The sequence below is a fragment of the Rhagoletis zephyria genome, unplaced genomic scaffold (assembly GCF_001687245.7).
Source record: "Rhagoletis zephyria isolate East Lansing unplaced genomic scaffold, Rhagoletis_zephyria_1.1 Rzeph_scaffold_00555, whole genome shotgun sequence".
In the NCBI taxonomy this organism is placed as follows: Eukaryota; Metazoa; Arthropoda; class Insecta; order Diptera; family Tephritidae; genus Rhagoletis; species Rhagoletis zephyria.
In genome coordinates this window covers 149064-172938 of record NW_016157639.1, presented here as the reverse complement: position 1 = coordinate 172938, position 23875 = coordinate 149064, and the positions used below count along the sequence as shown (strand labels likewise).

The 23875-nt window shown below is 36.9% G+C and overlaps 2 protein-coding genes across 6 annotated transcripts in view; both read right to left on the bottom strand.

Annotated features, from left to right (window-relative positions):
* The window catches only part of cv-d (vitellogenin-like lipoprotein), a 39078-nt gene extending 30341 nt beyond the window's left edge, over window positions 1–8737 (bottom strand). Inside the window, exons 1-2 of one of the 2 annotated variants that reach the window (XM_017612515.1) lie at window positions 8071–8737; window positions 7066–7277 (exon numbers count right to left, since the gene is read on the bottom strand). In XM_017612515.1, the coding sequence (XP_017468004.1) occupies window positions 7066–7277; window positions 8071–8101 (243 nt within the window). In that variant the 5' untranslated portion in view covers window positions 8102–8737. The remainder of the gene's footprint in view (window positions 1–7065; window positions 7278–8070) is intronic. The other variant, XM_017612514.1, reaches the window with a different exon arrangement.
* Window positions 8738–15713: 6976 nt separating this feature from the next.
* On the bottom strand, window positions 15714–21013 carry Hmt-1 (ABC transporter ATP-binding protein/permease Hmt-1). 4 transcript variants are annotated; one of them, XM_017612511.1, is made up of 11 exons: window positions 20750–21013; window positions 20589–20680; window positions 20419–20523; window positions 20082–20115; window positions 18825–19160; window positions 18563–18762; window positions 18001–18326; window positions 17529–17933; window positions 17262–17437; window positions 16645–17194; window positions 15714–16571 (listed from the first exon to the last, which is right to left on the bottom strand). In XM_017612511.1, the coding sequence occupies exons 5-11, from the start codon at window positions 19119–19121 to the stop codon at window positions 15973–15975; spliced, it is 2553 nt and encodes an 850-aa protein (XP_017468000.1). In that variant the 5' UTR covers window positions 19122–19160; window positions 20082–20115; window positions 20419–20523; window positions 20589–20680; window positions 20750–21013; the 3' UTR covers window positions 15714–15972. The 4 variants fall into 4 exon arrangements, with proteins under 4 accessions (XP_017468000.1, XP_017467999.1, XP_017468002.1 ...); XM_017612510.1 differs by lacking the exon at window positions 20082–20115; XM_017612513.1 differs by lacking the exons at window positions 20082–20115; window positions 20419–20523.
* Window positions 21014–23875: the final 2862 nt, after the last annotated feature.

The window sequence follows — 23875 nt, the reverse complement described above, 5'->3', positions numbered from 1 at the left end:
ACTTACAGAAACGAGCTACAGATCTCAGATCTTATCTCCACAACATTCCACCAATGTCAGTAAATCAAAGACAAAAATCATTAAACTTTTGCTAAAAAAGTATTTCGATTCGAATGCAATTTCGATATTTTCTTTTGGCGGAAAGTAGGTGTCGACTTTTTAAATTTAATAGTTGAATAAATAAAAAATAATAATTGACGAGTGCTACCGAATAAAATTATAGTTTAAAAAACTAAAACATCGCTATTATAATTTGCATTCGTACTGTCATCAGGTATGAGAATAGAAATCTTAGGCGCACCCATATTACATAATTACATCCCGAGCTAATAAAAGGGAGGTAAAAATGTAATAAGGTTCGTCCAAAAAAGCAATTTTTAATTTTTTAAATTGCCTTGCAAAAAATCTTAAGGTACAAGGTTGTACGGCGACCTTTTTTTTGGTTGCTTGTAAGGTGATACGGTCTAATATACATACATAAATATGTATATACTTAGCGACATACCTAGCATGTTTTTTTCATAAAACCAACACTTGCACCATTGCACATTTTCCGCGCAGGGNAATGTAATAAGGTTCGTCCAAAAAACAAATTTTTAATTTTTTTTAAATTGCCTTGCAAAAAATCTTAAGGTACGGCGACCTTTTTTTTGGTTGCTTGTAAGGTGGTACGGTCTAATATACATACATAAATATGTATATAATTAGCGACATAGCATTTTTTTTTCATAAAACCAACACTTGCACCATTGCACATTTTCCGCGCAGGGTATGTTCCTCAAGATGATTGTTGTTGCTGTTTTTTTTTGCACTGTCTGTGTTCGTTGTTAGTCAAAGCAATTAAAAGTGATTACACGTTCATGACAGTGGGACCCACAACAGGCAATCGGGCGACAAGTGTTGGTGAATATCACAGTTCGCTGTAGTTCAACATCGCACACTGGAAAGGTTAAATTGTTTGACATCCTCATAAGCAACAATAACAACTAAGCAGCAAACTACCAAGCAAAAACAATAGTCATTTAAGAAATTGTTGTTTTTGTTATTATATTTTATTTCTCGCTTTTTTGCTGATTAATTTGCTTTTCATTTTATGTTGTCTTTTTGCTTTTCATTGAATTGAAAATAACTTATTAAGCACAAAAAAAAGGGGTTAGGAGTGAAAGAGGCCATTGCCGAAACAAAAATAAAACTAATTAAGTTAAAAATCGAATTCAAATTAAAAGAACTTTGAATCTAAGACCACAAATGTTGAAATTTATGCTTTCTACTGCATTCAAATTCGTTCACATACGAGTACATGCATATGAGCAAATTTAACGAGTTGTTAAATTAAAAAAAAAAAAAAATGTGTCTTTGGTCGAAAATGGTGGTTCACATATCTTAGAAAATGCATTATCTTCAGTTTTGTATAAAGAACAAGATTCCATTGCGAAATTGTATTTAAATGAAAACTCAAAAAAGATATACTAAAAAAAAAGTAAAAATAACCACTCAATTTCATATACCCGTACTTGCGTATGTAACGTATACGCCTCGTAGCACCATAAGCAATCATCCAACAAGTTTACCCGCACGCCTTAACTTAAAAGCTATATTATTTAAAAGTGATTAAATATTGGCGGGTAAGATTTTTACACAGTATTCCTTATGCACACATAAGTATATACCAGAGCTGTGAAACTGTGAAATCATTTAAAATTTTAATCATGTTCCCTGTTTTCCCTGTTGTTTGGTAGTGTGGTTTCTATTTTTTTTTCAATCTACAATCATAAAAAAAAAAAAAAAATTGATTTCACACAGCAAGGTGGTAAAACCCTGAATAGAAAAACTGAGAATGCTGAAGTAAACAGAATTTAATACTGCATTCGCTTCCAGATGTATGAACACTTTGCTATGTGTGCATTCTCCAAATTAGTTCNGCCAGAGCTGTGAAACTGTGAAATCATTTAAAATTTTAATCATGTTCCCTGTTTTCCCTGTTGTTTGGTAGTGTGGTTTCTATTTTTTTCAATCTACAATCATAAAAAAAAAAAATTGATTTCACACAGCAAGGTGGTAAAACCCTGAATAGAAAAACTGAGAATGCTGAAGTAAACAGAATTTAATACTGCATTAGCTTCCAGATGTATGAACACTTTGCTATGTGTGCATTCTCCAAATTAGTTCCAATCAAATTTTATACACCAAGAAAAATATGTAAGTTTAGATGATGGAATAATGAGGGGTATGCACTTTAAAACGATATTGACATACATGTCGGGCATCAATGCACAGCGGTCACACGGACTAAGCCATGTCCTACGAATGGATGCTTATGCTTGGACGCATGAAACGCAGCTAGATTCACATGAACATCTTGTACAAATTTATAGTTTTGGTTGTTTAAAAACTGAGCGCGAAATGTTCCAATACAATTAGTATCTATAATTTTTTTCTTTAAGAGATTAATTAAGAATAACAACCATCGAACGCTTCATCATTCAGTCCATGGTTTATCCACATATGTACATATGATGTCCTTTTTTAAAATACATTTGTACATATGTGCCAATTTTCGCGCGATCATCCTTTATGACAAGTTTTTATTTGTAAAACCCGATATAATAATTTCCCAATACCAGGCGCTCATACATGGATTTTGGATGGAAAAACTCCCGAGTGTGATATGCCTCATTCGTGCCAATGCTGGGCTATTGCAATGATAGTGAAGGACCGCTTCTTTACTTACTTCCCCACAAGATAACAGCTACGGCACCGAGGGTTATACGGGACGCCCATTTTAGCTGCATGTTCACCAATGGGCCAATGTCTCGTTATCGTGGCTACTAATTTGACTATATCTTTCCACGACCTCTTGAGAAGTTCTTATGCCTTTGGCTTGTCATAGTGCGGCCATATGTTCCTCGCAGTTTTGCAGGGTANGTGTCGGGCATCAATGCACAGCGGTCACACGGGCTAAGCCATGTCCTACGAATGGATGCTTATGCTTGGACGCATGAAACGCAGCTAGATTCTCATGAACATCTTGTACAAATTTATAGTTTTGTTTGTTTAAAAGCTGAGTGCGAAATGTTCCAATACAATTAGTATCTATAATTTTTTTCTTTAAAGGATTGGAAAATTTGCAGAACATGAAAGAATTATGCATAACAACCATCGAACGCTTCATCATTCAGTCCATGGTTTATCCACATATGTACATATGATGTCCTTTTTTAAAATACCTACGGCACCAATGTGCCAATTTTCGCGCGGCCATCCTTTATGACAAGTTTTTATTTATAAAAACCGATATAATAATTTCCCAATACCAGGCGCTCATACATGGATTTTGGATGGAAAAACTACCGAGTGTGATCTGCCTTATTTGTGCCAATGCTAAGCACCCACAAAGATAGTGAAGGACCGCTTCTTTACTCACTTCCCCTCAAGATAACAGCTACGGCACCGAGAGTTATACGGGACGCCCATTTTAGTTGCATGTTCACCAATGGGCCAATGTCCCGTTATCGTGGCTACTAATTTGACTATATCTTTCCACGACCTCTTGAGAAGTTCTTATGTCTTTGGCTTGTCATAGTGCGGCCATATGTTCCTCGCAGTTTTGCAGGGTAAAAGGTTGTTCCAACGTGTATCAGCCATACGTGTGAATTGCAGATGCAGTTCCCTTTTGATGAGTCCGAATGGACAATTTATAGTTTCTGCTTCGGATTCATCCAAAGATGCTCCGTCCTTAGCCAACTCGTCAGCCCTCTCATTTCCGTGTATGTTTCTATGGCCGGGAACTCAGATGAGAGTGATGTCTATTAACTCGNGAGATGCTCCGTGCTTATCCAACTCGTCAGCCCTCTCATTTCCGTGTAGGTTTCTATGGCCGGGAACCCAGATGAGAGTGATGCCTATTAACTCGGCCGCCGAGCTTAACGCACATTTGCAATTTCTGACTATTTTGGATTTTGTTACTGGTGAGGCGAGTGCCAGAAGTGCCGCTTGGCTATCTGAAAAAATGNTTCTGGCTGTTTTGGATTTTGTTACTGGTGAGGCGAGTGCCAGAAGTGCCGCTTGGCTATCTGAAAAAATGTATGCTTTTCGTACACCTATGCAGTTCCTCTCTAGAGCTGTACAGGTCCTTTCGATGCCCAGTACATCCGTTTGGATGATGTTAGCAAAATTAGGTAGTCGAAACGATAGAGAGACATTCAGCGTTTCAGAGAACACCCCCTCACCCACACCGCAGTCCAATTTAGACCCGTCAGTATAGATTTCAGTGGAATTCTCCGCGACTAACCTGCCCCTACTCCAATCCCGTCTTGAAGGAAACTTCACCTGANCACCGCAGTCCCTTTTAGACCCGTCAGTATAGATTTCAGTGGAATTCTCCTCGACTAACCTGCCCCTACTCCAATCCCGTCTTGAAGGAAACTTCACCTGAAAGCTTTTCCTGAAATCTGTTCTGGGAAGTATATAATCTGATTGTTTCCCTGATTCGATAAGCTTGTCAAGAATACCATTATGGCCGTGCTGCAGCGCCCTCCAGCAACCTGACTCTTTGAGTCTGACTGCCGCAGACGCAGCAGTTTCGTGGATATGGAGTTCTATGGGTAGTTGATGCAGGATCACATTAAGCGCATCAGATGGACACGACTTAATTGCCCCTGTAGCACCTCCACAAGCTGCTGTTTGTATACTGCCTAGTTGCCTGGCGTTGTATTATTTATCTAGTGCTGGGCACCAAACTAACGCCGCATACGTTAGTATTGGTCGTGTGCTAGCCCTGTACATCCAGAAGACAAGCTTTGGCTTCAATCCCCAATTCCTACTGAATATCCTTTTACATGTATAATAAGCTGTGTAGGCTCTCTCAATCCACCTCTCTATATTTGTCTTCCAGCTCAGCTTGGTATCTAATACGACACCCAAGTATTTAGCCTCGGAGAACAATGTGAGAGACTTTCCATTAAGGGAGGGAAGCTTGAAGTGTGGTATTTTTGTTTTATTGGTGAACAGCATTAGTTCCGTCTTGCTAGGGTTGAAACCCAGTCCACTTTTTGTAGCCCAGGTGTTCAGCCGAAGCGAAGCTGCCTCTAGCATTTCACTAATCGTTGAGGGGAAGAGACCTGATACCGCCACCACTACATCATCTGCATATGCTACCACTTTCACTCCACCTTTGTTAACATCCAGTAGAATGTCGTTCAGTACCACCACCCATTGTAGCGGAGAAAGAACTCCCTCTTGGAGAGTTCCTTTATTTGCATAACGGGATAGCGTTACTGAACCGATGGTTGAAATTATGATTCTGTTTCTGAGCATTTGTTCGATCCACTCGCATATGTGGTCAAATATACCCACCTTCACAAAAGATCGAACAATTCCTTCGATTGTAATGTTATTGAAGGCCCCCTGTATGTCGAGGAATGCCGCCAAAGTGTACTGCTTTTGATGGAGTGATTTTTCTATGGTGCCCACGACGGGCAGTTTCAGTTGACCTGCCCTTAATATATGCATGTTGAGCTTTGTAAAGTTTGGAATTTCCCAGAAAATGCCTAATGTGTAGGTCTAAAAGTCTTTCCAGTACCTTTAGCAGGAAAGATGTAAGACTTATTGGTCGGAAGTCTTTTGCTTTTTCGTGATTTCTTCTTCCCGGTTTGTGAATGAAGACAACTTTGACTCTTTTCCAGCTTTTCGGAATGTATGTCAAGCTGATACTGGCTTTGTAATAAATTTCCAGTCAGGATACCATAGGGTCCTGTAATTTCTGGAGCATTATCGGAATGATGCCATCTGAGCCAGTTTTGTTCTGTAGCACTCGTTAAAGATTTTTCTGAGATTTGGCCTGTGCTCCCTAAGCTCCTCCGTTCACCATGGAGTGGATTTTTTCTTAAGGACGCTTACTAGTGTGGATTTTTTAAAAGCTATAGCTAGAGGTTTTTCTAGCTTATCTACTGTGTTGTCTAGTTCTACAGCAGTTGTAACCTCCTTTGATTTACTACAGTCTAGGTTACCTGACGTTAGCCTGTTAAATTTTGGCCATATAGTTCTTCTCGGATTCCGAAATAGGGAAGACAATGATCCGACATGGATGTTTCACTGGATACTGAGTTTTAATGTGTGAAGAGTCATAGCAGTTTGAGCTAATAATAATGTATGACCGGGAAAGGAGTCAATGTAGTATATGCCTATAATGCCCATATGGATATCTTTTTTGCAAAATAATGCTTTATTTTCGCATTCCAAAAATTGATACTGCGGGTTTTTCCATAATACTGTATTTATACGAAAAAAAGTTTGAATTCAAATAGATATTTTAATTTTTATTGGATCTCCACCCAAAAGAATATTTGTATACGAAATGTTCAGCTTGAAAAAATAAAATACAATTATTGTTTTCAAACAACGTCTTTTTCGAACGATTCCGGATACGAAAATTAATGATAACACCGGAACCCTCAAAAAAAAAGTGGTAAGTGCTTTTAACCAGACCCAGCTAACGATATGTATTTCGAACCGCTGAATTTGAGGTCTCTGGGGCTTGACTCGCACACCCCCAAAATTTCGAGCAATTTGCGAAAATTCCAAAAAAAACTGCAACATTCTTATTTTTCGGTATTTACTCGAAATTTCAAGGGTGTACGATTCAAACGGACCTTAGATTCAAACGGATTCAGCTGGTGGGTGGATCTGGTTAAATACGCAGACCACGTTTGGTTTGCGTTCGAAAAAGATGATGTTATTTAAAAACAATAATTGTATTTAATTTTTTCAAGCCAAACCGATTTCAAGTTTATTTTTTTTTTTTAATAAAAGATAATTAAATTTCGCGTCGATAGATCGACGATGGCGATTCCGATGACGAAAAATATAAGCCCAGCTCACTTTAATCTTAATAATATTAAAATATAATAAATTTTATAATTCCGTTCGAAAAAGTTCGTAAAAGTGTCCCAATGTACACGTTTACTCATTTTTTGCACTTATTTATGTATATTGAAATATTAGCTTGAATAAACATCATAAGCTGTGTTTTAGTTATTTGTTGTTTTTTTTTCATCTTTCACTTACCGCTGCGGCTAAAACGTTGGCCGTTTGTCGTTGTAACGTCAACTTGCCGCGCACAATCCAACCGGAAGTTGGCGGAGCCGGATGTTCATCTTCTTGTGGTGCCTTTGCACCAACTGCCACCGTACCGACATACTCATATTCGTATTGGCGATTCAAAGCGATGATATGAAATGCGCCCACACTCGCACTGAGAACAGCCAACAACAATACGACTAGCGAAGATATTGAAGTTGGAGAGATTAAAAAAAAAATTAGTTATTATAAATACATACATACACATTTTGTAGTTGTTTTAAACTAAATAATTTTTTCTAGTGTATAATTTAAATGAAACACAAACTTTTTGCACTTTCGCATCTGGGACGAAAACAAAATACTAATTTCCTGATGATAATAAAATTACGTCATCGCTGTGATTAGTTTTTAGAAAATTTTCACAAATAAAATTATTTTATGCCGCATATGTATGTATGTAGTGATTTATTTGCATACATATGTATATGAATGTATATACATACATAGATCTATACACTGTTAGTGATGTGTATTAGGGTGACCCTTAAAAATATTAACATCTAAATTTTATATGGGACACCCTTTTACTTTGCTCTACGTACAAAATAAAGACGTCCACGAAAATTTCCAAATTTCGAAAAGATGTTTATGCGTCGCTCCTAGGGTTTAAAAAAATGTACTTTCTCTAAATCGCAAATATTCGACTGAATCTTTTTCATTTACTAGCTGAGTTATAGCTGGAAAAATCCAAATTTTGTCGAATTTTTGCAATTTAAAAAAATAAAATTTTTAAACGCTGGATGTAAGGTGCACCCTTTTATATTGTTTTACGTATAAAATAAAGATAAATTCGATAAAATTTTGACAAGAAATCTAGTAAATTGGACATATTATTGAAGCTAGTTCATATAAATTCATAAACTCGCTGAATTATTTGAATAATTAGTGTAAAAAATATAAATATTAGTTAAAATCGGAATTTCTACGTACACAATAAAATTGAGCACTTGTTGCCCGGCATTCTGGCAAATTTTTTGCTTAGTATTTTTTTTGGATTATTTAAAAATGTTTCTTATTTCTCAAATCCTTCCAAAGCACTTTCGATGTTGGCTTATTTTATTTCACTTTTTTAGGTTAAACTATACTTTTTTTGCAGATTACATTTAGTCTGCGCGCAATTCATTGGTGGTTCACAGATTCATGCGATTCATTCAATTTTTATTTAAACACACACGAACGAAATATAAGCACAACTTTTTTGAAACTGATAACAGCGTTTGCAAGTACTTATGTTTTATTTATCACACACACATATATTTTAAATATTTATGTACATATGTATGTATATGCGCTTGATATTCATATAAACGTGAATTTTAAACATCTCGATTTTAAACTTTATTTATTCTTAAAGTATTTAAACCTCACTGGAATCACTAAATACATAACCGTTTTATTTTTCTTTCTTTTCAATTCGAAAACTTTCACCCGCACACACACACACTAACGTAGACCGGAAAACTCGAAGCTGTCGGATTTGAAAATAAAATTTCCAATATCCTTTCTTTGCAAATATTGCTTTTCCTTTTTATGAGCTTCGTACGCGACGCGTTCAAAACCCGTACTAAAGCGTTGCTTGACCGCAAGCTGGAACTTAGGGTGTTCGACTTGACAACGCTCGCGGTCGTGTTTGTATGTACATATGTATGTTTGTAGTTAATAGCTGTCCGGATTCGGCATATTTCGCCTTTCATTCTTCTAGATAAGAATGCCAGAGAAAAGAGCGCATTTACATACATATATATGCACGTAAGCGCTATACAGTATTTAAAAGTATATACTATACGTATTTATCTGTGTGTGCGCGTAAATTCGTATGTATTTTTTTTTTTTTTTGGAAAAACGCGACTGAGTAAAATAAGTACTTATATCTGGAGAAAGTGAATATTGGCTTACAAGGAGTTGTGGCATTTATGAATGGGAATTGCATATGTATGTATATGCTTAAGTGAACACTTGCAAATCCATGTGTAGTTGCATGTCCACAACCCTGCAGGAAAGTCCGCTAGCAAAGAAAAAATTTAGTGTACATAATTGGAATTCGGTCAATATTTAGTTGGTTGCGGTAGGTATGCCTCAGATTTACGCATGGAATTAATTTTATTGGCTTAAGAAGAGTAAAGAGCAAGGGTATAGAAAAGAAGTAATTGAGAGGTCACCCATTTTGTAAACAGATTTACACTTCCGAATTTCTTCAGTGGCAAGACTCTGATGCAATCACTTAGTGTGTCAAAAGAGTGCAAACACCTAGTACTTATTGCAGAATGTTTTACACGTCGTTTGGTGATAAAAGCATGTTCACATGCTGAAATCATGTAATTTTGCCTTGTAAAATCATAAATTTAACATAAATCAAAAACAAATTGAAGAAAAAAAGTTTTTTCATTTATTTCAGCTCCCGCTGTTGAGGAAACTTAAAGAAAATGCCTAAAGATATGCCAATTTTTTTTTTTTTAATCGAGTACAATCCACACACTCGTACGTGCTGATCACATATCTATAGAAATTACGCAACAAAATATGAACGTATTTCATTAATGTGAAGAAATTTGATTGAAACAAAGTAATTTATGCTGTAATGTGAACATAGTTTAAAGTAGTTAATCAAATTAATAAGTAAATAATGATCTTTGCTTACATACTTAAAGGCGCACTATTTGGTTAAAATATAAAGATTTTAGCAGGCAGCGGGTCACTAATACTACTGAGCTACGCTAACGCTACTCTGCTGGGTTCTCTGGCATAATAATATTGAAGGTAACGATCAAATAAATCCAGATACGGTACATACATACATATGTACCTGTCAAGAGGTTTATAATGTATCCTGGGTAACTTACTCGTCTCTCCGATTTACCGCAACTAATTTGTCTTTCACACCTAATGGGTTTTCCCAGAGTATCCCACTTTCATACATAAATATGTACTTATGCATGCTTACATATATGTATATGTATGTACATATTTACATCTGTATGCATTTGAGAAAATCTGCTTTGAATGTGCCGGAAATTCCTGGGATATTATTCTTCATGTTTGCCTTTCTTATGACAAGATTTATATGATAAATGACCGAGAGATTTGGGAATTATATGTCATATTTAGTTGGCAAAAAAACGTCTATAAATTTTCATCTATGTTATTTATTTTATAACTTTAAGTTCTTTTTCATCCTTCCTACTCTCCGCTTGAAAAAAAAAATGCGGTGAGACCTTAGTTAGTTGCCCCGCCAGTGTGTCTAGTATCGATACCAGGGTTGCCCCTATTTAAATAAAAATTAAAATTGTTTTTAAGGAACTTTTAATTTAAGTAATTATACCTTCAACCAAAAGCGAAAGTAATTAAACTAAAGGCAACAACGAAACTTCATCATTTGAAAAAACTTCAATTGGAGGTATTATAGACAAATACAACATTTAGAAAAATTCAAAAATTTTCATCTAAACTTCGAACCTTGTAGTTTGAATTTTTATAACAATTTAAAGCATGGAATTTTATAGCCTATAATATTTGAATATAACCAACAATGTGCAGCTAAAAATTCCCGTTGATTTTTTTAAATTTTTTTTGCTCCCTGTCTTTTGTGTTTTTTTAACCGACATCAAAAAAAAGGAGGAGGTTATCAATTCGTCGGAATATTAGTGTCTCAGAGGTGGTCCCATACTAATCTGGTTTAGATCCGATCATTGGATCACGAAAAAATTAACGGTACTCCTAAATTTTTATATGAGAATTGAAGTCGGTTTTGTTTTTTGCTTAAAAATTACTTGTTTGCTTTTGTTTATCGGTCTTTAAAAATTACTTGTTCATTTAACAATTGCGTTGATAAATTTTTTTTTTCGAACAAACATAGTGCGTAGTTACATATATACATGTCTATTTTATTACAACGCTTTTATCAACTTGCAATGTTGTGTGTCCAGAAACTTTCAATGTTGTGGATCCAGAAACTTTCAATGTTGTGTGTCCGACACCATAAAAGCTTTGCTTTGAAAAGTTCCTATAAAAAAGCATAGTGCATAGGGCGACATCTGTAGTGAATAGGGCGAGGTAGATGACATCTAGATGTCGCCCTTGTAATACGTTTGCTACACCGGAAATAGACGAGACGCCATTCTTTAAATAAAATTAATTGGTGCTCGTTTGTATGTACATACATATGTAAATGCATGTGTGTGCACCTTTCTATTAATATCGTTGAATTATTTTAATATCTATTGCAAAATTTTATTCAGACAGGACTAAAAAGTAGAAAATAAATAATATAAAAAAAACTTTTTAATATACAACGCTTTTATAAATGGACTAAAAAGTAGAAAATAATATTTCTCAGTCCCATAGAATTTGTTTTGATAACTTTTGATTTTGAAATTTTAGCAAAAGTCATTATAAACAATCTATGAAATTGAAAATGAAAAGCGTGGGGCGCATTCTCCACTTTACCTCAAAGAAATTTTTACTTTTTCACTTTTTTCTTGAATTATGAAAAAATATAACGTAAGATCTACAGTTTAGCAAATAAAATGTAAGTGCTGCCAGAAAGTTGTTAATATTTTTTTAAACATTCCTCAATTTAAGTTCACATTGAGAAATAAGGTTTGAGAAAATTATTCTCAAATGGTAAGGAACGCTGAAACCCAACATGAGAATTAAGGGTTTATCAAGCGTTAGAGAATGTTTCTCCTTGTGTGTGCATTGCGGTGCGTAGAACCGACTCTTCTGGGTCGTATACACCGAAGGCTGTTCGGCTTTGGCGGTGCCTTAGGTTTCAAGATGAATTATTAGCTTTCCGTCCTTTCCAGCTTTTCACCTCTTTTTTACTACTCAGCACAAAAAACAACCTCTTTGCTATGCAAACAATGGTAACCTTTTCCAAAAGCTGATTGGAGAAGGTCAAACTAAACTTATACAATCGGCACTATTACGGTTGTCTACGTCGATGTTTTTTGGTCAAAAAATAGTCCTCGCAAGTCTAGCGCCAGCTACACTGACCACAGTATTTTTGCGGAAAGGTGTTCCTCGCGAAACTACTGCGGCCAACAAAACTGGAGTTGGACTGAGGAGGGCTATTTTTTGAGCAAAAAATTATATCGACGTCCACGTCGACAACCATAATAGGGCCGAATAATATAGACCATAAAACTTCTGAAAATTCTAAGGGGTTTGCTTTGACAGCTTGCTCTTCTTCTTCGCTCACACAATCAAAACATCGGAAGGCATTTTATAAATCTTAACGCCCAGATAGTTGGATCTACGTAACCGGAAAACTCAGATTCATATTTGGACAGCTAATATCACTTCAGTAATATTCCTTACATGTTGTCGTCAGATAAAGAGCTCGAGTTGTATGGCGAAACACGCGTTAATTTGATACAACTCTATCCTGAAAATTGCAGCGGAATAAACTTCAGAAGTTCGCCGAATTCAGAGCTGATATGCATTTGATATTTGGTGTTTTCGAAAAGGCTTTCGATAGAGTTATTCTAGGAAATAAACTTAGTGTCTTGAATTTAGGTTCAGAGCCAACCTTTATGACAAAGAGTGGAGAAGAAGTTTTGGATATAATCCTGCCTTCAGACTTGTTTGCCCATAAAATCAAGAGATGGCGAGTATTGAGTCTTATTCTGACCATCGGTATATTGAATTTGAAATAGATCTTAAGACCTCCCAAGTTAGGAAGTTCAGAAATGTTAGAAATACCGACTGGGGGTTTACAACAACAAATTAAGGGCTTTATTGCTAAAGATACCTCCCCGAGACCCCGAGATCCCGCCACGCAGGTGGAATTAGACGGGTTGGTTAATCAAGTCACCAAATTCATGAATAGTTCTTTTTCAGGCGGATGTTCACGCACACGCCCAGGAAACCAGCCGACACGACAGCTGGATAGGAAAGGCAAATCTATGGAAAACGCCTTGCAGTCGTCCGTCGAGTTGGTGGAAAAAAGCTTATCAGATAAGGAGTATGCTCTGGTTGCATTTGCAGATATAGAAGGCGCCTTCAATTAATTCAAGCGACATAACGGGACCATGGAGAAGGGGGGAATTGAAGTTTTACACAGATATACCGAAGCTAGACAATAGCGTTGGCCACGGAGTTTTACCTAAGGAACTAGGACTAGAATTATCCGTGCGAATTTCGGACCACTGCTGTGTTTATCAGGCAGAAGTTTTAGCTATAAAGGATTAATATCTTCTCGGATAGCCAGGCGGCTGAATGATGAGATCGAAGGTTGCGCAGGAACGCCTCGCAGCTCTAAACGATATTATCAGCCTCATATGGGTTCCGGAACACTGACATTGAAGGCAATTTCAGAGCCGATGAGCTAGCCAGGAAAGGTACCAGTCTCCCCCTATGTGAAAACAGCGGCACTATTGGGATACCCATGGCAACTTGCAAATTATAACTTAGAAATAGTATGATCCAAGAGGCCAACAGGTCATGGCTAGAAGAGGGCACTTGTAGAACAACCAGGCTGCTTTGGCCGCAAATAGACAAGAAAAAGACGAAAGAGTTGTTGCTCAGCCTCTCAAGAGAGGATATTGCGATGGTAACGGTTCGTGTAACCGGTTATTGGCTATTTGGCAGGCATCCTTCAAGACTAGGACTATTCTCCCAAGAAACCGTAGAGCACTTCTTTCTGCAGTTGCCCCGCTTTGGCCAAGAGGAGAACAGGCTTTCCAGGTAGGGCCTTCTTTGGATCTCTTACGGAATTGTCATGCGTCAATCCGACGCTCTATAAGAGCTACAAAATGGTTATCTGAAGAATATTCACTACTATTACTACTACTACTATTGTCAAAAACATGGATCCCTTTAATATCTGGATTCGGAAACGTAGTAAAAGTGTATAAGCCACATTTCGCGCGGAAAGAAAACGGAAGTATTGTAAAGAATGTCTCGGAATGAAATCCCCTGATGGGCAGGGGAAGGCCTCTCGGCAGACCGCGCGAAACGATGAAGTAACTTCTAATTATCCAGAACTAATACCGACATACCCTCGTAGGATACCAACCCCATCTCTCTCTACATGCTTGTTCGCAGCAACTCTTCTAAACTCCCTCACCCTTCGGTTCAATCAAGACAAAACAGGCCGCTTCCTTACCTTCTTCACCTACATACAGATTTTCTACTTACTATGTCTACCTATAGTTTTAGGATTGCGTACACATGGTTAATAGCACGGTATATTACCCAAGAGACAAATTAAGATTAAACAGATCTTGACCCGGGGTCAGCTCTAAAGCCATCAGCAAAGATTTTGAAATGTGTAAGCCACAGGGCTACGACAACGCTGATGGAGTGAAAACGTCTAGCGAGTAAATCCTGGAATTGTACTCCAAGATCCTTAGATGGATGAACACCATGATAGTAAGACCACTAGGAACCTATGGGCCTGTGGCTTGGGCTTCCAGGACTACGCTAGCAACGGTGAGGCAGTCCCACACCAAGATTCGCCGCTTGGAGAGGAATTTGGCAAAGGTAAAACTTTGTTATCCTGGAACAGGAACAGGTTGGGTTCCCAGCTCCCTCCAGTTCTGTTCTCCAGGGACGAAATGCATAAAGTAATGTTTAACGAAAGAAACTGTAACTTGGAAACACAAAGCAAGGCGACCTGGAGTGCCTATATCATGGAGAGACACGTCCAGGCGAGCACATTAACGTGGTACACAGAATAATCTAAAGCTCCTGAGGGGATAGGAGCAGGAGTTTATGGCCCTTGACTGAAGCTTTCTTTGCCCCTGGGAACTTTCCCCAGCATCTTTCAAGCGGAAGTCTATCCCATAAGTCTGTGTGCTGAGATTAACCTTCGAAGGAAGTATAGAAGCGAAAGGATCCAGATTTTAAGCTAAGCACTCAAGGCTCTCTCATCCTTCGAGATCAAATCCTCAGTGTTTCTGGAGTGTGTAGGGAGGCTTAATGCTCTGGCTGAGAATAATACCCTCCAATTGCTATGGGTACTAAGGCACATGGGAGTCGAAGGTAATGAGGAAGCGGACCATCTGGCTGGCAAGCAGTTTTTGGTGGAATGCCAAAAACGTGAGTACCCCAATAGGCCCTTGCTTGAGGAAGAGCCTCTGCCCAGGCAAGTCATAAGGAATTTTTGTGGAATATATGGACATGGTACAGACCCACATGGAACAAACTTTGGACCTGCCGAGGTATCGACGAGTGTTCAACAGCTTCATAGAGAGTGGGCCAACACCTATCACAGCTCTCGACTTGTGAATACCGTGATCGGAGCCCAATTACCACCTTTCGTTACTCTGGCCCAATAACAACAAGAAGTGATAAAATTCGGTGTTAATTAAAAGTTTTCCTATACCTTAAGACTTACCGAATTGTCTGTGCTATCTTTAGACCTATAAAATTTGAGCTGCACACAATAGAAACGGATGGAAATAAAAAACTTGATATCGATACTTTTGGAAACGATGAATTTTTAATTTTTCTTACCAAAAAGATTTTATTTAAAAAATATATAAATGTCCGAATTTTATAATAACCAAGATACAACTGAATGCTTTTACCTTCTTATGTTTGTAGCATGATAATAATCATAAATAAGCAAATTTTCTTTTACGAGTTTTATTTTTATTTTATTCTTTTCTAAGTAGCATCCTAATACATATCTCTAAAATGATTAATTGTACAAACCACAAACTGCAATTTCCGCATACAGTTCCATAACATACCACTACACCATTCATAACAGTTCTAGTAACATACATAAATAGCTTTTCCCTAAAATATTGCGTCTTTCGTATGTCAGCCAAGAAATAAAGTCTATACATAATAATTTATAAGCACTTGCAAAATTGTCTAGCGACTTCAGCGAGCGCCACCATGTGCATGACCGGCGCGTAAAAAGGCGCCACCACCATCCGTCGGTGGTTTAGCCGTCGCACTACCATTTGCCTCACTCTCCTTATTACCCTCCAAGTTCTTGAGCTGTTGCATCCACATCTCTGCATAGATACCATCCTTGCGCTGCAAAAGATCTTCATGACGTCCACGTTCTGCGATGGTGCCATCTTTTAGCACGAGTATCTCGTCGGCATTTATGATTGTGGAAAGACGATGTGCAATTACAATTGTCGTGCGATTGGCGCAGACGCGCGACAATGCCGCTTGAATATTGCGTTCGGTGTTAGTGTCAAGCGCTGACGTAGCCTCATCGAGTAGCACCAACACCGGCGCCTTGAGCAAAGTACGCGCTATAGCGACACGTTGTTTCTCACCGCCGCTCAAGCGCAAACCGCGTTCGCCCACCTTCGTTTCATAGCGATCAGGAAAGCCAAGAATGCGTTCATGTATATCGGCTAAGCGAGCTGCCGCGTACACCTCATCGGCACGTGCGCCAATTTTGCCATACTCAATGTTGTAGTAAATGGTGTTGTTGAAGAGTACGGTGTCCTGTGGTACCACACCTACGGTGAAGGCGGAATATATTTCATTCTATAATAACCTAATGATATCATAGCTCTGATTTGCCACACTCACCAATTGCCTTTCTCAAACTCTGCTGCTGCACTAATTTGATATTCTGTCCATCGATTAACACTGCGCCAGATTGCACATCATAAAAGCGGAAAAGTAAACGCACAATAGTGCTTTTACCCGCACCGGAAGGTCCCACAATCGCAACGGTTTTACCAGCAGGCACAGTAAAACTAACATTGCGCAATACAATCTTTTCCGGTGTATAGCCAAATGTAACATTAGAGAATTCAATGCCAGCGCCGGCGGTTATAAGCGGTGCAGCACCAGGCGCATCAAACACCTCCTGATCTTCCTTCAGCAAGTCAAACATATTCTCCATATCGACAAAATTCTTTTGTATTGCTCTGTAGTAGGTGCCAAACCAATTAAGTGGCATATACAAATCCATTATATAGGTGAAGAACAGCACGAAATCACCGACAGTGAGCGTTTGATGATGTACGACAAGGTAGACACAAAGCATCGAGCCAGAAAGCAACCCAAGGCAAAGTATAATATTTTGCGAAGTGTTGAGCATGTTGAGCGTTAACATGGAGAGGAATTCTTCTTTCTGCAGAAGGCAATTTTTACATAATGAAAACCATGATAATGCAGTAAAGGCGCTTTGATGTAGTTACCTGATATTTCAAAATGGCCTGCCGATATTCTTCAACTTCATACTGTTCGGCACCATAGTATTTTACAGTTTCAAAATTTAACAGCGAATCAACGCTGCGAGCGCGCTGCTCATTATCTGCTAAATTCATGCGACGTTGGAACTTGGTGCGCCATTCGGTAACAAGAATCGTGGCCACTGGAATTAAGGCAAGTATTTTAAAATTTATTAGGAAATACGATGCATGTGTACGAATATATGCCGGAGTATATGTACATATATCACTTACAAATATACAGGAACATTGTGAGGAATACAATCATTCCAAACCACCAATTGAAGGCGTATATGAAGAAAATCACAGCCACAAGCAAATCGATAATTGTAGGCGCAATTGAAAATATAATGTAGTTTAACAAATTATTAATGGAATCTGTGCCACGATCCATAACACGCAAAACTTCGCCGGTTTTGCGCTGCAAATGCCAACGCAACGAAAGCTGATGCAAATGGCTAAACAAATCGACTTCAATTTCCCTCGTCGTATACTGTTGCACACGTATCCACAGAAAGGAGCGCAAGTTATTGAAGAGACCCATGGTGCCTGTGCCACCACCCTGCACAAAGGATAAGGCGACATAGATCAGTACGAAATCCCAGCGGAAGATAATAGGCGGTATGGTAAGACTGTCAACTAGAATAAACAAAGGGAGTTTTGATCATTATTGTTAAATTAATTCAATTAGCGCTTTTATGCTTACCCAACTTCTTTCGATAAATTGGTAAAAATAGTTTAATAACGCGTCCAACTATTAACAGCATTATGCAGGCAACAACAGTTATTTGCAACAAAGTATCTTTCTTTGGCCACATGTATGGAAATAGTTTCGCCAATTTCTTGAAAGCATTGCGAAAAGCTGATCCTTGCGGAATATTACTGGCGTTGTTGATGTTCTCAGTGGATGATGGCTCATCGATGTGCACATAAGGGCGCATAATACCAGGTGCTTTAAGACCCAGTATAAAGATTAGTAGCGATGTGATGAAGCGGGTAACGAACAGGCTCATCTCTATTTGGTCTTTATTGCTATGTGCATGGAAAATAAATAAATAAATATTTAATTGAGCCAAGTTAGATTGAAAATTATTGTATGTGTAGCCTGGGAAATTTATAAATAGCTACGTACTTCACCGGGAATATTTACGTGTATGCAATTTAGATTTTTTAAACAGAGATTTTTAATTTTTTTTATAGTGTTATTTCAATAATAACCGCAAAAATATTTTGCTGTAAAGCAAATAAATAAACTTCCGCATACTAACGTTTTCAGTGAGAACCACCAGTCTTCATGCCTCAGATTTATGAACGCTAACGATTCATTGATGAAACCCAAAGTCCAAAAGAGCAACAATATAAGGCCATGACCACGAGTTGGTAACGATGGCAGCTGATAGAAGCGCTCCTTTACTATGATACAAACCGAGAAGGGATAGGATATGCAAACTAGCAACGTTGATAGTATCTGAAAACAACAATACATTTTTTTATTAAACAAATGTTGCCATAGAGCATTACATTACTCACCATATAACCATAAACCGCATGATCATGGTAGATGCGTGCATTCAAGAAAAATCTAAGCAATGCCAACATTGGAAAGAAGAACAACAGGAAGAGTTGTAAAGCGTAGAGTCGTGATTTGGTGATATGCGTGGGATCATTGCGTGTGGCATATTTCCGATACATCAATAGTTGTACTGTACCCATGAGCAGCATAAAACCACTCGCCACCGCATTTCCAACAGTGTCCATAAAGCAATGCGAAATGCCATTGTTAATCCAAATTTGTGAAAAGGTTACATTCGGCGGACAATAGAGCATCTTTCAGTTAGTTTTGTTTGTTACAGTTGTGTTGAAAATCTGAAAGGTAGTAAGTAGATATACTTACTAGTATGTAGAAATATTGTTAAGTTGATTATGCCATTATAAACAGCAGCATGTGATAACCAACATTTATTTACGGCTCGCTGCTCTATATGATTTTGCACTCGGCCACAAGTGGGAACGTGTGTTTTACGTAGGTGTTATTTTCTATTAAAATACAATGCGAGTAGATATTATTATGCATATGCTTTTTTATCAAACTTGCTGAGTTGTGATTGGACACTTTGACGGACATTAGAGTGATAAGCATAGCAATGGAAATGCAGCAAGTGAATCATTGCAGACACAACAAAGCGTAAAATTACAACTTAATTGGGGCGTTTGGGGGAAAATATAACATTTCTGATGTAATGATAGAGGGCGTTGCGCAGAGTTTCTTTAATTTTTTAGATAAGAAAATATCTAAATTTGATTTTTTAAAGACATTTTGTTATTTTATATACAAAAATAATTTATGCACATATGTTATCAATAATATATGAAATTGAAAGAGATTAAATCGTACGCAAGAAAATACTTAGAAATCAGAGCATGAATGCGGCCCAAATGCTTTACTTTTTTACTAAATATGTCTTTGTGAGCATATTAAATAATAATTTACGCAGAATTTGATTATCGAACACACAGTACGTATGCTGGTAGGTACATATGTACCTAAATTTGTGCTGTAGTAGTTTTTACAATTTACATGTCTCTATTAACAATTTAAATAGCTCCTGCCGTAACATTGAGCGCTGATTTATATGAATCCAACTAACGACCAAGCCATGCACGCGTGTTAACGAAAAAACATTACTTATAGCTAATTATTAATCTGGGTAATAAACAATCAATTGTTTGATTCTGCTTTCTAGGAAGCAAAATTAATAAATAAATACATGCACTGTTAGCACATACAGATGTAGTCTGTTCCTTTGGTAATCTTCGACAGCTGAAATTTTTGTTTGTATGAACCTTTTCCATCCACGATGGTTCTCTTCTCTTCAAAAGAGTCACAACTCAAAATAATACGTTCGTCAGAAAATGCGAAAAACTATTTCGTAGCACGGGAAAGGGCGACTTTACCTTAAGTTTTTTTTTAACAAATTATAACAAAAACTTGCCACAGCTTTTGCTGAAGGGTAAATAAAACCTCTGTATACATTTTTAGCGCATAATTTCAAAAATGCCAAATTTTGAGTTGTGACTCTTTTGAAGGCGGTGTGCGATATGTATGCATGCATGTACAACCTACCTGCGTTTATTATTTTCCTCCAAGTTTCACTTGTACATGCATATGTACACATACAAAAGATTCCAAACGTAATATTTAAATCATGTTTTCTATCCGCAAATCCCGCTGTAATTAAAATTTCAAAGAAATGCAATTGAGTATGTTAAATTATGAATTTTTTATTTACGCACTTTTAGTTTCGGTCTCTCTTCTTGGGGATGACTTTCAATTTTCCGGCGAAGGCTCGTAATATTTAAATAATGTTTTCTATCCGCAAATTACGCTGTAAATAAAATTTCAAAGAAATGCAATTGAGTATGTTAAATTATGCAATTTTTTTTTATTTACGCACTTTTAATTTGGGTCTCTCTTCTTGCGGATGACTTTCAATTTTCAGGCAAAGGCTCACGCCAGTGCTAATTAGCACTTAAATAAACAAAAACTTAGCCTTATTTCACTTGCTGTAGATTAAGCACACTACTATGCGTCTATGTCAAATAAACAAATGCTTAATTTTGTTATTATAAACGAAGAAAATTGAATTTCCCACACGCAACAAAATTCCGACTGTTTAAATTACCTGCACAGCTGACAAAAGTCAATTGTCAACCATTGAAATGGTGATGTGCAACTTTTGTAGGGTACTCGATAAGCCAATGTGAAAGATTATTCATGTGTATAATTCACAAAAACTAGCAATAGCAACTTTAACACTAAACAAATGTGAAGAATACTTAATTTTTTTGAATATTACCTATACGTAAATATGTACGTCTAAATATATTTAATCGATTTACACTCGTTCGATGAATAATTATTTCTTCTAAGCGTCACCCTGTGTTTCTCAAAATTTGATAAGCCGAGCTACCCTGTACCCTGCAATGACAATCTAACGGAACAGGAAACCATTTTCTTTAGTCTCGCGTTAGCTTCCTCTTTGTACAAGTCGTTTTAATTTTGCAAAGATGTTTGCAAGTGGAATTAAGTGATTTTTTGTGTTAATTTGATTTCCCTTATTCGGAATATGTGTATTAAATGTGTAGCTAAGTTGAAATATCGCAAGTTAACTGAATTGCGAGTTATTATTGGCAGTTAATACCCAAGTGAAAAAATGGCAATTGAAAGAAGTGAAGTGTGTATGTGTGCAAGGTTGGAGTGCATGTAAAATGCCAGCTTGTAGTAAATTCAAGGCATTATAGTGTGAAAAGTGTGCATGCTTTATTAAAGGTTATTTGTGGTTAAGAGTAATTGCAAAGTGCAATTTTGTTCGATAAAAAAGGCTTTAGGCTCCAACTTTACAGCAGTAGTAAAAGTAAAATGGTGGCGAAATGAAAAAATCAGTGTTAGTAAAAGGCAAGTAAAGTCGTTATGTTGTGCTCTGTGTAGGTGTGAATATAGCAATGTATGTATGTACATTAGGGTGGTCCAAGAATGCATTTGAAAAAGTAAAGTGGGAATTTGTATGCCCTCACCCCCTAGGATTGTTAAATGTATACCGGAAAAAGACACCCCTATTTTTTATTTTGAAATCAAAAAATATTTAGACGTCGCTCAAAGAGCTCAACGTTTTCCATGTATGTATTTTATATGAGAAAAAATTATCTTTTGGTAGAAATTGTATAGAATTCTTGAAAATCAATATTTTTCATTTCATTTATCCATTTTTTGTGGTGATTTTATTTTATAGGTCCGCCAAAAACTCCAGGAAATGCAATGGGGGGACCAACAAAAAATCTTTAATATTAAAAAATGGTTAAATAAACAATTGGTTATTATTATTGGAAGTCTACTGAAGAGAAACAGAGTTTTACGATCGAACAAATATTGATTTTCAATAATTCTATATGCTTTCTGCGATAAGTTGTTTTTCCCCCATATAAAATACATGGAAAACTTTGAGCGCTTTGAGCGTCCTCTAGATATTTTTTGATTTCAAAATAAAAAATAGGGGTATAGAACAATCCTAGGGGTGATAGCATTACTATTCCGACTTTACTCTTTTTGGACCACCTTAATGTACATACATACATAGACACATATGTCTATTGCCTTGAATTGACGAATTCGGAACCAGAATGCATTTAAAAGCAGCGGTTGCTATGACGTTGAGAGCTGTGAAAAATTCAAATGAGAATTGTTAAGGTAAGTTCAATGTGAAATGGGATGAATTTAGTTAAATGAAGCATAATGAAATAAAATATGATGTATTTTGGAATGAATACCCGTCCGTTCTGCTCGAGAATTCATACAGGTGGTACATAGCCGAAATCAGTTTGTCTCTGAACCAAATTTGAAAAGGGATGACCGAAATTCGTTCTAAAATACATACATACAATGTTTGTTCCCCACGAGCCCGCGGGTGCCCAACATGACTCAATAATAAAAGGTTTGCTCAAATAACAGTTTTCTCGCTCCCTCTTGACAAAATCGGCTCCCTTAGCAAGGCGCTGTGTGTGGGTTCGTGTGTGTGTGCAAAGCTTTTGTAAGGGAGCTAAGGGAGTGTCAAAACTCTAATGTCACTAATGAGCAAACCTTTTATTATTGAATCATGGGTGCCCAAAACAGCGCCGAAAGCATTCCTCACGCTAGAAAAATGGGTAATAGAGAGCGAATACCGTCCACTTTTGAAAATATCTTCTTCTTCGTGCCCGAAGCAGGTTGGACTTTTTTCCGGGCAAAAATGTGCAAGAAGTCAATTTGAAATAACACCTGTTGTTTGTTTACATCCGATAGCAAATTTTGTAAAATGCAAAGGTTCAGAAATGTAGGTATTTGCTCAATTTATTAGCTATATAAGATAAATACACATAAAATCATAGTTCAGAACTGATTTGTTGATTCCGGGCACGCAAAGTAGTAATATCGATAGTATCGATAGTTGAAAACTGTCGTCACTATCGATAGTTTTTGAAAACTATGGATGTCGGTTTAGCAAGACTTCACAATGTCTCTTCTTTACATCTCTACACATTACATACATTTTTTTATGCAAGAAAATTCACAACACAGTCGGCAAAAAAAATTTAAGTCATTGGGATATTTAGCAACTACAGTGCCGGAACAAAGTATTGGCACAGTAAACTTTTCACACTAAATGCAACAATCTTCATTCTAATATTTTCCCGCTAATTTCGTATAAAAATATGGTCCATTCTACAACAAAAAACATAAAAATATAATTCCTAAACTTGTGCAATTCAGCAAATTTTCATGAAAATTTTCAACTTTTTAATCAGATTTTTTAGAAAGAAAATTTAATATTTTTTAGAAAATTTGCTGTGCCAATACCTTGTTCCGGCAATGTATAAGCTACACTGAGTTATAGTAAAATTTAATAAGCTATAAAAATGCTAACACAAAATTTTTATAGAAATTCGAATTAAAAAGCTTGAATTTTTAATTACATTGTCGTTTTTTATGTTTTGTATAACTTTTATAAAAAAAAGTGGACACTAAATAAACAAAAAAATTATTCAAA

Coding starts and splice junctions, on each gene's coding strand:
- Hmt-1 (XM_017612511.1), bottom strand. CDS start 19,121: ATGCTCTATTGTCCGCCGAATGTAACCTTTTCACAAATTTGGATTAAC. Junction 18,327..18,562: donor TGGTGGTTCTCACTGAAAAC/GTTAGTATGCGG, acceptor CCATGCACATAG/CAATAAAGACCAAATAGAGA. Junction 17,195..17,261: donor AGGCCATTTTGAAATATCAG/GTAACTACATCA, acceptor TGCCTTCTGCAG/AAAGAAGAATTCCTCTCCAT.